At 44.6% G+C, this 13,907-nt stretch overlaps 1 protein-coding gene across 1 annotated transcript in view; it reads right to left on the bottom strand.

Moving 5' to 3' along the window:
* LOC146863876 (aquaporin-7-like) overlaps positions 1-13,907 on the bottom strand; it is a 134,946-nt gene that overhangs the window by 23,377 nt on the left and 97,662 nt on the right. The window contains exon 3 of the mRNA XM_085628906.1: positions 1,961-2,087. Within this exon, the coding sequence (XP_085485032.1) occupies positions 1,961-2,087 (127 nt within the window). The remainder of the gene's footprint in view (positions 1-1,960; positions 2,088-13,907) is intronic.

Raw genomic sequence — 13,907 nt, 5'->3', positions numbered from 1 at the left:
CTGCTGAACTGGTATTCCCAAGTCCTCGGGGTTATTTCACATCTATGGGATCCAGCTTGTCGTTACATGATGCTGAGGCCAACTACAAGCTGGGATTGGTGATTGCGGTCCCTCAAATTCAGCACTGTACACCTTGTAATCAGGCTCTGAGTCGCCTATATGCATTACATGCAAACTCTCTCCAGTTTTTGAGAATCATTTAGTTTGCTAGAGAAGGTCCGCACAAATTTAGAATAAAACTTCAAGAGCAGAAATTAAACCTCCCTGTCTTTAGGCTTCACCTCCTTAGCAGGGGCAGAATGCAGCCTGGGCGGGCTTGACATCTCCTTGCAGGAGAGTGACTGACCGTAAAAACCATTTATTGTTCCAATCACTTAAAATCGGTACAATAAACAAACAACTGATGAGCAATTTCATATCTTATATGTAAATAATTAATAAATACAAATATTAAAAGGTTTAAGATTTTAAAAACAGAAGTGGTTTTAGCAGTGGAAATTAGTAACTATTTATAAAAAAATAGTGTTTATGATACCTGAGCCGTGGTCCCTTTATTGAGCCCTAATTTTCAGTTCCTTGATGGGGTTGAATGGCATGTTTACATATTTGCCAAACCGAGCTAAATGGGTCGGGCTGTTAGCTCGCAGACAATGGATGGCTCAAGGCTGCTTGGCAGGCTGAAATTCCTTGTTTTAGAAACATTGCCTTAAATAAGGTGCGGCATGCTGCTGGACATCCTGGGCAGCAATGTGAGAGGTGTATCTTGGCCTCTCTCCCATACTCACAAAATCTACAACTCGGTGGGCTATTGGCTCTATTCTCATAGATTGGTAGAACCATCAGTCTTGCTCAGTATTATGTTTCTGCAGCTCCTGTTTAAGGCTCCTTCCGGTAGGGCTGCATCTTTGTCCCTTCATACGAGTTAGCAATCACCTGAGCACAGGGAGCGCTTTGAATCTTCCCCAGGTCTGCGTTTCTTGAGAGAGCCCGCAGCTCTTTTTAAAGAACAGATGTAATTGGTTGATGTGTGATGGAGATGGTAGTTACTGTTTCCAGGTTACCATGTACGCCATTGGCTGCAATAGTTAAATATGGCGCCCTAAGATTGGTTGATGTACTGAAAATCTCCAGTAGGGCCTTCTTGAAGGTTCCTGTGTTTGCTCAGGATTTGCGAGGTAATATTTAATAAGTAGGGGAGAGGATGTGGTCCGTCGGCTTAAACTGCCGACTTTGGTGCTGGAAACCAGATTTCGAGCCTCGAGGTCGCGTCCGCATCCTGTGATTCTCCTCTATGCAGTGCACTGTAGTTTGTCCAGGGCGGAAGAGAGCAGGGCCGGCTGCAGGTTGGTGCGGCCAGTGCCACCGCACCGGGTGCTGACTTCCGGGGGGCGCGTGTTTGCAAGTTTATTATGGTTTTAAAGCACCTGCTGCCGCTTTTCTTTTTGACCTTCTAGGCAACAAAAAAATGTCAAGATAACTCCTGTGATTGATATTCTTCCTGAAGAGAGATCGGAGTTTTGTCTAGTTGAGGTTTTGACTCACTATAAAGTAGCGCAGAGGGTTAATGTGCCTGTTGCAAAGAACGTGTACCCTGCAGATTATAGAGTGCATATAATGTAAATAGGTCCATGGGTTGCTGCTATTCTAAGAGATCCTTTTGTCACTTGCAGTTTAGGAGTTAAAATCCTAATACAGAACAGTGAGCTATTAACTTTCATCAAAGAACTGCATGTACAGTGTAAAGTATTGATTAAAGCATAGATTAATGTTGCAAAAAGGGTTAATTTGGGTAGAAATCGATTCTTATTATTGAAGAGAACCCCAAAGTATGGTCTTCCTTTTTAGGTCTCGCCTGACCCAGCGCATGCTCATCTGTGTAATTTCCAGATCCCGGAATCAGTGGACCAACAAAAATGCAGCCAAAAGCAATGGCAGCACATACACCGGCAGCCGTACTCACCCGAAACGCCACCGGCCACGAGGATGCCCATCGTCACACCAAATCCAAAGGACAGATTAATACTTAAATATTGCCCAAATTCTTTTCTTCCAAGAACAACCTGGGCGACCGAACCCAAGCCGAAACTCTGAAAAACATAACAAATGCAACAATTACTGGTTCTACAAGCAGAGGGTGAATATTTGCCCCTGCCCTTCGTTGGACGACAGAAAGAGACAATGATAGGCAGTCGTATTGCCTGCTCTTCTTTGAGGTTGAACCTAGAGACAGCTTAAGCTATCTCTATCCTGTATTCCTAATGATGTCTGGCCTAGAGACAGCTTTAACTATTTGACCAACTCCAAATTCAACAAAAGTCATAAATAAAACACATATGTACCTATACCTATTTAGAGGAACTTTGGGACAACCCACTTCATCTATAGGTCTGTTAAATTGTCATTCACTTTTTGCTTCTTCCGACCTTGCATGTAGCAAGTGGCCGTGGGCCAGTGCACTTCAACTATTGTCTCTCTTCCAATGTGAGTGATGGCATTTTGCCTGACCATGCACGTGCACATCTGCCTTAAAACAGTGCTATGATTAGTGGGTCAACCTCTTCTCTCATCTTTTTATTTTTTTATTATTTTTTTTTTAACTTTTAAACTTCTAATTTTAATTTTAAAATAGAAATTGCATGCTTGCCAAGGTCATAACTATTAGCTATGCCAATGGTTATTTTTCCTGCATTCACTTAAAATCTATATTTTAAGCTTTGCCCATAACCTGGGTGAATAAATATAGGTGGGAAGGCAAAAACAACCACGTTGATGCACTGGGCAAAGGCAATCTTAAGGAATGTGAGAAACTTTATGGAAACAGAGACACATGGCAAATGGTGATCTAAGGTCCACGTAATCCTTCAGAAAGAGAGGCTGGGAAGACTCCTTACACTCTGAAATCACAGCCTTACAGGCTTTATTGTTGTTCCTGAAACAGACCTGCAGTTGCAGCTTTTCATTCAGTGTATCTCCGCCCTTGATCGATGCAGAATCGAGGTAGAGTTTCTCACGCATCTGGAGTTGTGTCAGTAGAAGGCAGTGGGATTAGGTCAGAAGTGCAGCCAGAAGTGACAGCTAAGCTTGTTGCAAAGTGTTTATGGAGGGGTGCAGGCGATCATACAAAGCGGGGGGCCTCGTTTAAGTGCAGGCAGGTCGCAAATGGTAGGTGCGAATTCTGCACTATCTTTTATAAACGCATTGTCAGTCACTTGGCAATGCAACATATGAACTAATAGATCACGTCACAAAATGTCCATTTGCAGAAGCTCTCAAAAGGACCTGCCTGATGAATACTACTTAAGGAGCTTACACTTTGCGCCCCTCCCTGTCAGTGGCTGCAAATGTATGTACGGAGGCCTGCAAGGTGCAGCAGACCCCCAGCCTTGTCTTTTTCAAATGGAAAACAGTTTTTAAAGCAGCCAGATTCTGCTGTAAAAAACAGAAATGTTTTGCATTTGGGGATACACGGGTGGGGGTGGGGGGGTTGGCAAGCAGTAGTCCAATGCACCATTCGGGAACTATTTGAGTACAATTTAAGATTACAGTAATTCTCATCTAATATACAGTTTTCAGATGTCCAGAGAGTGATATACTAATTATTGTCACTGTTGAGTGGGGGCGTGGGACACTGAGCACCTGAGACAACGCCTCGGGTGGGTCACTGTGCCCTTGCCCCACCTCAGCATTCTGCGCTGCTGCATGTATGGTTCATGCCATGTCATTCCTCAGCAGTTAGAAACAAAGGTATTTACATCTAACCAGAGAACGAGGGGTTCAATGTGTGCAGTGAGATCAGAGCAGAGTCACGTGGCCTTGTGAGTATGCCCCTGTTGTCTTCTGTGCAGTGATTCTAGTACAGAATCTGCAAAGAGTCAAGCAGTGTGTCCTGAGGTCATCTGGGCTCTACTGTACTTGTACCTTGGGGTTTATATGTTTGCACGGTAGTGATAAACGAGTGAATCAGTGTTCACTAGCACGCGTGTTTGAAATAACAGGCTCGTTTCATTGGCACAGCATATGTACATATTCACTAAAAAAACACACTTACAGTGCATTTATGATTATAAAACAAAATGTAAAAACAATTTAAATGATCCAGTTATCGTTATGTAAACTAGCAATAACTCACTCCTCAAACATACACGGCTCATGACTGTACACAATAACACACATGACATGTTGCAATGATTTCTTGATGACAACAGTGGTTGCCGCAGAACTTGGCATCTGGCCCGAGCCGTTACCCAACCCAGTTTGGGAGCTGTCAGCTCCTGCCGCTCGCGGCCTTCGGGCAAGGCCAGACTGGCCGCAGCGGGCATCCGCCATTTCCCTGGGGGGCTGGAAGCGTGCGGGACGGTTTGGAGTGGTGGGGGCAGTTTTTGTTACTGAGTGCCGGTTTTGCAGCAGTGCTGTAATTTTGGCCCCCTTTAACAAAATCAGCTGTTGGGGGGGGCGGCTTAGTTCAGCAGCAGTGCTTCACTCAAGCACCCTCCCCCTCCCTAGCCCGCCCGCCCCCATTGGAGGCCAGTCCAATAGTATTGCCAGGGAAGCTTCTCAGTCCGGCCCTGCTTCAGACGGGAGAGGCCTCCTTTTTTTCGGTTTTTGTTTGTGGGGCCTTTCCTAGGGTCTGTGGCCCCATTAGTGGGTCTGCAAACACTGCCGGTGCTCTGACAAGGGCCCATGAACTTGCCAGGGCTCATGACTCTCCAAGTCAGTTTTCCAGACCTTTGCAGCCAACCATGGGCTCATGAACCCTACCATGGGGTCCATGAAAAAATGGACTTAAAAAAAAATAACTTAAGGGGTTCACTTGTACAGCCCTCTATTTGAGCTGGGAGGCCCGGGGATGTACCAACCCCCCCCCCCCCCCCACCCCTCCCTATGACTCCTTCATTTTTATTTTTCAGGACTCTGGGACAAGGTCCCAAGCAGGGCCGCACTGGCCGTAGCAGGCACCAGGCATTTTCCCAGTGGGTTGGAGGGGTGGCGGTTAGTTTTGTGCCCAGTGGTGGCTGGTTTTGTTACTGTTGGCCGGTTTTGCTGCAATATTTGCCCCATGTAACCAGAGCAGGAGCGGTGCTTCTCACTACACTCCCCCACGCCAATCCCCCGCTCCCAGGGCCGATCGAGCAGCAATCTGCTAGGGCTGGTTGCTGTTCCCACTCCGGTCATGGGCCCAGGTCTCTTATTGGCAGGCGCTGTGCTTTTGTCCACATTGCGACCATTGAAGTAGAGGGCATTGGGTCTGCCGGTCGGAAATTGACACTAGGAATAAAATCTTCCTTGTCAAATTAGATATATATATTTTTTTTAATTTAGGTCTGCAGATGCTCCCTCATCCAGTCAGGTCTCAATTTTTTTGTGAATCTAGTTCATGGACTTTTATTCCAGATACGCTTTCCTTTTAACCCTTTCTAGGTAACGTTTTTGAAACTCTAAATTTTTAAAGTACTAAGCAGATTTACCAAGCAAAGACACTTCCTAGAGTAAAGTTCTACTTTCATGCCAAGTTTGTTGTAGTGCCTATCAGTGTTTTTCTGTGTCAGAGACCAAATATTCCTCTGGTAATTAAAATGGGAAAAGTCACTTTTTGACATCCTTGAAACTTGCCATGCCAAAACCGAACAGGAGGAAACTTTTCAAACAGATCTGAGCTTAGCCAGAGTCCATTATTAAATTAGCAGCCTGCTTGAGATAGCTAACCAAACCATAGCAACCTTAATTTAACTAAGTTCCATTGATAGCTCTGTGCTGGCAATAGCTTCAACAGTCTGTGAGCCTAACCTCTGTTTAGAGTGTATTCAACAGTCAATCATAAAAGACTGAGTCTATTTGCATTCAGGGTCCACTCTAAGCTCCAGCCCCTGCTAGCTATTTACTGAGAATAATTACTTCCTCTTCCTTAATCAACAGCCTATTCATAAAAGCTTAGCAATCTAATTGCAAGCAGCTCTCATTGTTAGCTTTGCCCAATGAGCCGAGCTCTGACATCTATAGTGTCTTTAAGAAGCAGACCTGCTTTATCTAAAACCCTGTATTCTAACTAGATAATAAAGTAGTTATCTCTTTAGTACAGACAATTAAAGGGTATAGTCAAGTATTTTTCTTTCTGTTTTGAATAACCTTTTCTCTGAAAATATTGTTTTCATGCTCACGGCACCCAAATAAACTTGTGTAATATATTCTTATATTACCCAGTGGCGGTCGTCACTGGGCAGTTATAGTTAGGGCCACGTTTCCATAGGAAATAGATTTTTTTGTTTACTTATAGCTTTGGCTCCGTTTGATGAATCATTACAAAACTTTTTTTTAAAAAGTCTCATCCACCTCAGCCTTTTCCTGGAAAGATTCTGGGTGATCCATCAAGCGGGCGCCAAGAAAACAGGGGTTTTCCAAAACATGTTTTCTCCATGCAATTTTCTGTGGGACAATTAGACACAGATACATTCAAACAAGTGAACAGAAGTACATCTATTTTGGCAGAAAGCTAGATCTTGGTACTGAAGACATGCTTTTTATGTTTGGTGTAAAACCCTCCAGTAGATTTTGAGAAATCAGGGTTCAAAATGTGTGTATATTTCACGTTGCAGAGGATCCGTAGATCCAACAGATCAAAAGTTATCATGTGATCACCACATCAACAAAGATGTGCCAGCAGCCATTTTAGGACTTGAGAGACTCAGTCCCCTCTCCTAAAAATGTCATTAAAAAACATATAGAGGGCAGGGTGAGCATACGTTGACCCCCCCATAGGCCTCTTGGGGGGTTCCAGAGGGCACCCCCTCCGCCGGGGATAAATGCCTATTTGCTTAAATTTTTTTTATCGGCACCACAGATCCATTGAGGATCCATAGATCTGTGGCTCTGTTAAAAGAAATGCAGGCTCATGCCCTTTTTAATCTGAATCCCTGGGGTGAGACCCCTCCCTGTGCCTTTTCATGCCCCTGGGGCCGCATATCACTAAAAGGGATGGGGGGCACGCAGACCCCATCCCCAAACTTTAATTAGGCTCCAGAGCCCCCCATTCCCTGGGGCCGATTTCATTCAAATTGGGAGTGGGCGCACTGCCCTCCTCCCTGAGCCTTAATGAGACCGCTTGGACCTAATCCCCAGGGCCGTTATACTTAATTAAGGGGGGGTCATGCTTCCCCATTTTCTTGCCTCTCAGAGGTGCTGGGGTCCACATACCTGGGGATGAAAATGTCATTGTGGGGAGTGGGGCGTGTCTCCCCCAGTTGTTCACTGGCCCCAGGAACGCCATCTCCCAGGGCCCAGCTTGGAAACTGTCCCTGGGGAGTACCATCCCCAGGGACACTGCAGTTCCCTGCTCGGAATAATGCAGGCTTTCCCTGCCCACACTCTCCCAGGTAGGGAACACAACTTACCTCTCGCCTGTGCGGGAGCAGATAGAAATGCTGGTCCCGACTGGGTGGGAGCAAAGTGACTGAGCTGGCACCTGCCAGCACCACAATTGGTGCTGGCTCAGGATCCGGCTGGGGTCTTGGGGGCATTGGTGTTTTCCCCTCGGTCCTCAACTTTTAAAAATAAAAAAAACAAGTGTGGGTGCCCCAGGTGGGTACAGGGGCACCCACAATTCTTTTCTAAAAAGCCAAAAATAAGAATAATAAATGAGCGACATGAGCTGCTCATTTATTTTTGATTGCTCTGACAAGGCGTGTCCATAATGCCCTAAGGCTTTTGAAAATTAATTTGTTTCTTCCTAGGTCATGCACCTAGAAGAGGCAGAGGCGCCACCAAACAAATGTTTAATATTCTAGGGGGCTGCAGGAAGCGCAGCAGCCATACAGCAACATTAAAAAATAGTAAGTTCCCTGGGTCTGAATCCATGATCCCAGGAGAGCTTATCATATTTTTTAGAGCACTGTATACTCATCGGCTAGAGTGCAGGGCCCTTTTGTGGTTGGTTTCATGGAGGCACATTGTGGCCTGAAAGATAAAAAAAAGACTTAAAGACATGTTTAATGTTTTTTTTATAAAAAAAACTTTATGAAAAATAACTTGAGACAATCACTATTATTAAATATCGCAATGTGTGAAATTATAAAAATACATTTGATTATAGTTATTGTTGACTTTTTGACAAAGCCAATAGTCTGCTTTTTATATGTTGATGTGATGATGAAGTCAATAGGCCCAGCCTTTGACAAAGCCAGTAGCTCTGCCTTACTTAAAATGACACCATTTCCATTCATTGCTAAATGACATAGCCAGCCATGCACAGCAGGGGGGTTGGGCGCATGGCACACACTGCTGAATGCCTTGCAAGCAAGGGTTGGGCACCTGCAGGGGTTGGGTGCAGCCAAGTCTCAGTGCGCAACCCCATGTTGCACACAGTCAAAGGGGGGTTTGGTGCCCATGGGGGGTTGGGTGCAGGACATGACTCAAGTAACTATATATTGTGCCCTAAAGTATGTATAACTTGCACCCTCACCATTCACTGCTAATTACCTAACATGTTCTATGAAATCTTTCAGAAACATAAAATCATAATAACTACCATTTTATGTTTCTGCTTCTCGCACTGCAAGAAAGCAGAAAGGTTTGGTTGGGGGCGGGTGGGTGACTGGGCGAGTCTGCTCTTGGGCAGGGGAGGAGTGGCTTGCCCACTGCTGAGGACGCTGACTGTTTGGTCGGCTCTCTGGGGCCGACCAAACCTGTCATGCACACTCTGCCCTTTCTCCATGTAGGCTGCATGCAGCCTACATGGAGTAAATGGCCTCCCCATAGGCGCCTGGCTGGTCGGCCGACCAATTACAACGCAGCATTGTGATTGGGCTAGGGGAGGGAGGCTGCTTGATTCCTGGCATGCCGGCCGCAACTGATATATATATATATATATATATATATATATATATATATAAAAAATAATTTGGTGGTTCTGGTGACTATGGCATCACCAGACCCATAGTATGGTGATTTAGGATCATATTATGCTTTTATTGAATTGAATTAAATTGAATTACACATTTCGAAAGCGCACAGCTACTCACAAAGAGTGGCCTGGCGCTATTCGGTATGCCCAAAGGAGAGATAGACTGGGATAGAAGCCATTGCTCCTTGCTAACATCTAAATAAAAATGTCTTCAATTCCCTTTTAAATTTTGCTTCTTCAGGTATCTGTCTGAGGTAATCTGGGAGTTTATTCCACAGATTTGCTGCTATAACCGTGATGGAAGCACCTCCCCTCCTCTCCCCTACACATAATGTAGTCTCTACATATATAACCTATGCCTTTCAAAAGGAGTGTGAAAAACTTTAAGGAACAACAATCACATTTAGTGGCAAAATCACACTACGGTGCACAATCACAATTTGGGTAACATCCCCAGGAGTTTTGCTGACCTTTAGGAACAGAAATCACATTTAGATGTGAATTCGCTTTGGATGCAAAATCAATTTTCTTGTACTGTGGTAATGCATTTATGAGCAAATGTACCCCTGGGCAATATCAGATCAGCAGCACAAATGTAGAAACACTTAGGGGTGGAAAAATATTTAATTTGAAAAACACATTTTGGTGGAAAATCATATCGCTATGGAAAATCCCCCATGTTGTTACATCAAAAGGAGTGTGGACAAAAAGCACATTTAGGAGCAAAGAAGATCCTATTTAGGTGCACAAACACCCTTGGTATAAAGTCAGCAGGTGTGTGGTGTCACATTTAATTTAGGTGTGAAATCACTCAGCACAGAGAGAACATGCCGTAATCAAATGTCATATTAGGTGGAAGAAATGTACATTGTTACACTTGTTGAACTCATGTTGAGATGCACAATTACACTTTCTGCCACATCTTAATGAGTGAAGAATATGTTTAGAAGCACAGATCACATTTGGTGCATAATCATCTCCAGGCACATAACACCCTTGTTGCAAACAAAGCACCATTGTAGAATCATGTTCAGGAGATGTCCCATTTAGGTGCAAAATCGTATTAATGTGCCACATCACACTTGGAGCAAAATCAGCAGGAGTGTTGAAGCATCTTTGAGCCTCCATTGTGGTCAATTGATGCTTCTCTTCACTGCAAGGAGATGCCCTGTTTAGGGAGGAGGATTCACGCACCTAATAGCCAATATGTAACAAGGAGGCGGAAGTACTTCTATGGCCTGATCCAAAGTGTGAATTACATTTTCTTCAAGCAGTGACTTCTGAGTGGCTAACTTAAAATAAACCAATGGGGCAGAGCAAACGACGCAAATTCCCTCTGTGTATATTTTGGTGTAGATGATATCCTGAGCTCTGGTAAACACTTAAAACAGTCTGCAGCCAGACCTAACTAAACAACAGCAACGAACTGAATGAAAAGCTAATAATGGCAGACACTTCTCCTTTAAATGATTTTCTTACACTAGCTGGTTGGATAACAATTGATTCTTCAGTAAATTTACAGCAAATGTAACCAAGCATTGACAAAACCAATAAGTCTAGGCATGCTAAACGAAATTGTTTCTTTATAGTTGGGTCTGGTGGCTTAGTGGGCTTATGCGTCGACTGTAGGGCCTGTGTTCGACCTCATGGTTACAGGTTCACATCCAGGCTGGTCCACTCGGCCATTCATCCTTCTGAGGTCAATAAAATGAGTACCATTTTGTTGGGTAACAATAAACAACTGTTCAGTGCCGAGATCCCCTTGGGTGAACGTGCGCTTTACAAATACACATGTTATAGATACTATTTTTGTACGTGTGATATTGCAGACTGGGAATAGGTGGAAAGCCAGAATGAGTCCTTTTTCATACATGCACACACTTATCTATTCCTTGGTTCACTCTCACATTCAATCAATCACACAGCCATGCACACAACATTGCTATTTAATGTCACAGCATTTACAGATAGAAAATAGGCATAGTATTTTTCTGGTGTAATGCTAGATATTGCAGTGAGTGGTACTGGGTGTTTATTGCTGTGATACATAGTGGGACCTGGTTACTGTGAGTTGCATAAGGAGGTGCGTAGGTGGGAAAAAATGAGTACACATCTGACCCTTTGAAAGACTCAGAAGAAGGACTGCTGTGGTGCTCTGCCGCCTTGCTGCCTGAGTGAGAAGGACTGGACCTGCATATTGAACTCACCACCACCAGAGTGACTCCGAAGACTGGCTGGCTGGCCTCCTGGTCAGAGCCTCAGGGACAGAAAAGGCTCACCGACCCTGGACCCTGGACTCTGCCTGCTGTGAGTTCTGCCCACCAAGTGGTGCCACCTCAGTCCAAGACCCTTGCAAGTGGGCCTGAAGGTGCTCTACCTGCCCAACTGTAGTGGCAGCAGAACTGAGACAGCACAACACATCACCTCACAGGACCTCGCAAGCTCCTCAGAAGCCGCTGCTGCACAACATATCCTCGACGGAGGCCCTCAAATTGCAGCCACAAAGGTCCTCAGATCCACTGCTGCATAATGTATCCTCAATGCAGGACCTCGCATAGCAACCCTGTAGCTCCTCGGAACCGTCGACGCATGACTTTGCAACGCTTTGCACCCAGATATTAAGGTACTTTGTTCAGCGGGCCTAACTTGGCTCCTGCATCTGGCCTTTGCTCTATCGTGGTCAGCCTGAACTTGTGATTTTCTTCCTGTCCGGTGCAACAGATAAACTCTGTTGGCGCTTTGTACTTTTTTAGCACTATTTCTACCTAAATATTTAAAATTGCATATCTACGGTTCTACTGATTGGATTTGTGTTGTTTTGGTGTCCAATAATGTATAACATTTTACTCTATTTTTCTAAAATGATATGGTCTTTTTCTTGTGTTGTGTTTTCACTTTATAATGTTTGAAGCGCTGCATAAATATTTTCCACCTTGCCGCTAAGTTGAGCCTGACTGCTTCTGTGCCAAGCTACCAGAGAGTTAAGCACAGTTTAATTTCGGGTTTGCTTGTGCTTCACCTGACAGGAATTGTGGCTGCTGCTTGAGTTGGGTTTCAACCCCCCCCCCCCCAAACAGTAAAATTAATGCTTCATATCATTCAGAGCTATTTTGTACTTACTTTCAGGCCTTTAATGCCATACTAGGTCCTAGAGTAATGTGTACAAAATAAGCTTGGATGTTGTCATCTGTGATGTCATCAAGATGTCATAGAACATGTCATGTGTGATGTAATATGTGAGGTTAAAAGCAGTGCATGGCGGGGGCAATAGGTAGCTTTCCTAACTATAACAGGTGAATTACTGTAATTGTATTGAGTTCAAAATAGTAATGTTGTCCCTGACATATTCACCTAACTATCATGTCACTTTAACCTTTGAGTTTTTCTGTGAAATTATTAGGTTTTTATTTCTACAAAAACATATCTTTTTATCACACCTAACTATAACGTTACTTTAACCTTTGATTTTTCCAGAGAATTTCTACTTTTTTTTTAAACATAAAATAATATTTTATTACCATATGTAAAGCCAATGCCTGTCGTGCACGGCTTTTGGGCGTGTGCAGCCGAAGGGTGGCCGTAAGGCCTGGCCTGCAGCCAGGTGCTGCGGCAAACCCACCACAGGCAGCCAACCTCGCACTACACAAGGCCTTTGGCCATATGCAGTGGGGCCTTTGGCTGTGCGCAGCAGGGAGTTGGCCACTAGGCTTGGCCTGCCGCCAGGCCCGGTCTTCAAACCCTCAGCAGGGTGCCAACCGTGCATTGCCTTTGGCGTTTGTAGGGTAGGGTTGGCCTTTGTGCACCAGGGACCCCAACATCTGAGGCCAAAACATTGATGTATTAATGGGAGGGGACGTGCAGAACCCCTTCAGGAGAATTTATTGGCCCCAGGTACCATTTATCCTGGTGCCAGGTCCAATAAAAAGGGTCAAGGAGGGAGCTGAGTGGGCCCGCTCCCTTTTTCTTACATTCGGGTCCCATGGATGGAGTCCCCGGAGCCTAAGTAGAATCAGGGATGGGGCCAAACACTCCCCTCCCTTTTTTAAAAAACAATCGTCTCCAAGGGACGGCATTTCCCATATATATATATCCACTCTTACAAAACCATAGAAATTCCACCATTATAGTTAGTTCAGCTAACTATAATTCAGGCACCCGCAATGCACTCCTCATGAGGTCACATATTACATCATTCATGACATGGTCAGTGACATCACTGATGACATCTCAAATGACATCACTGATATCACTGATGACATCATCCAGTGACTGTGTGTTTCTGTAAAGTTTAAAAATGTTTTATATATATTCCAAGGTGTATTGAAGAATGAGTGGCTGTATAAATGTCTGGATGGAGGATTTAGTAGGTGCGTGACTGACTGTATAAGTGAGTGATTGAATGTGTCTTACTGAAGGCATGGGTTAGTGACTAAACTGTGTGAAGGCCTGTCTGTTGTTGTGTAAGCTGCTGCATGGGTTGGTCAGTAGCTACATGAGTGTCTATATGGGTTATTGATTGGTTGTCTGAGTATTTGTATGGGAGCCTGAGTGTGTGTGTGGGTGGGTGGGAGGTGTGTGACTGTGCATAGATGTGTGAGTGGTTGATTCACTGGGTGTATGGGTTCAACAGTGCATGTGGAAACAGCTGTATGGGTGGGTGAGTGTGTGTATAGGTGTGTTGGTGAGTGAATGGATGTCTCAGTGGTACATGTCCAAGTAACTACATATGTAAAAGGCAGTGTATGTGAAAGTTGAAGTATATAAATGACTATACATGGAATGGGACGTGGATGGTGGAGGTCTCCTCTCTCCAAGACTTTCGCAGGTGGGACCTCCTAGGGATTTCGCTCCTGGGAGACGTTTGGGTGGGGGACCATATCAGATCATTTGCAGACCTACAGAACCGCCATTCCCTCCACTCCTCCCAATTCTACAAGTATTTACAACTCAGGTCCATATCCCCTCCCCCACATCCTTCCTTGAATTCAGCCCTCTAGAGGCCCAAGTGATGATG

This window comes from Triturus cristatus, chromosome 2_1 (assembly GCF_964204655.1).
Source record: "Triturus cristatus chromosome 2_1, aTriCri1.1, whole genome shotgun sequence".
In the NCBI taxonomy this organism is placed as follows: Eukaryota; Metazoa; Chordata; class Amphibia; order Caudata; family Salamandridae; genus Triturus; species Triturus cristatus.
This window is presented reverse-complemented; position numbering and strand designations above follow the sequence as displayed.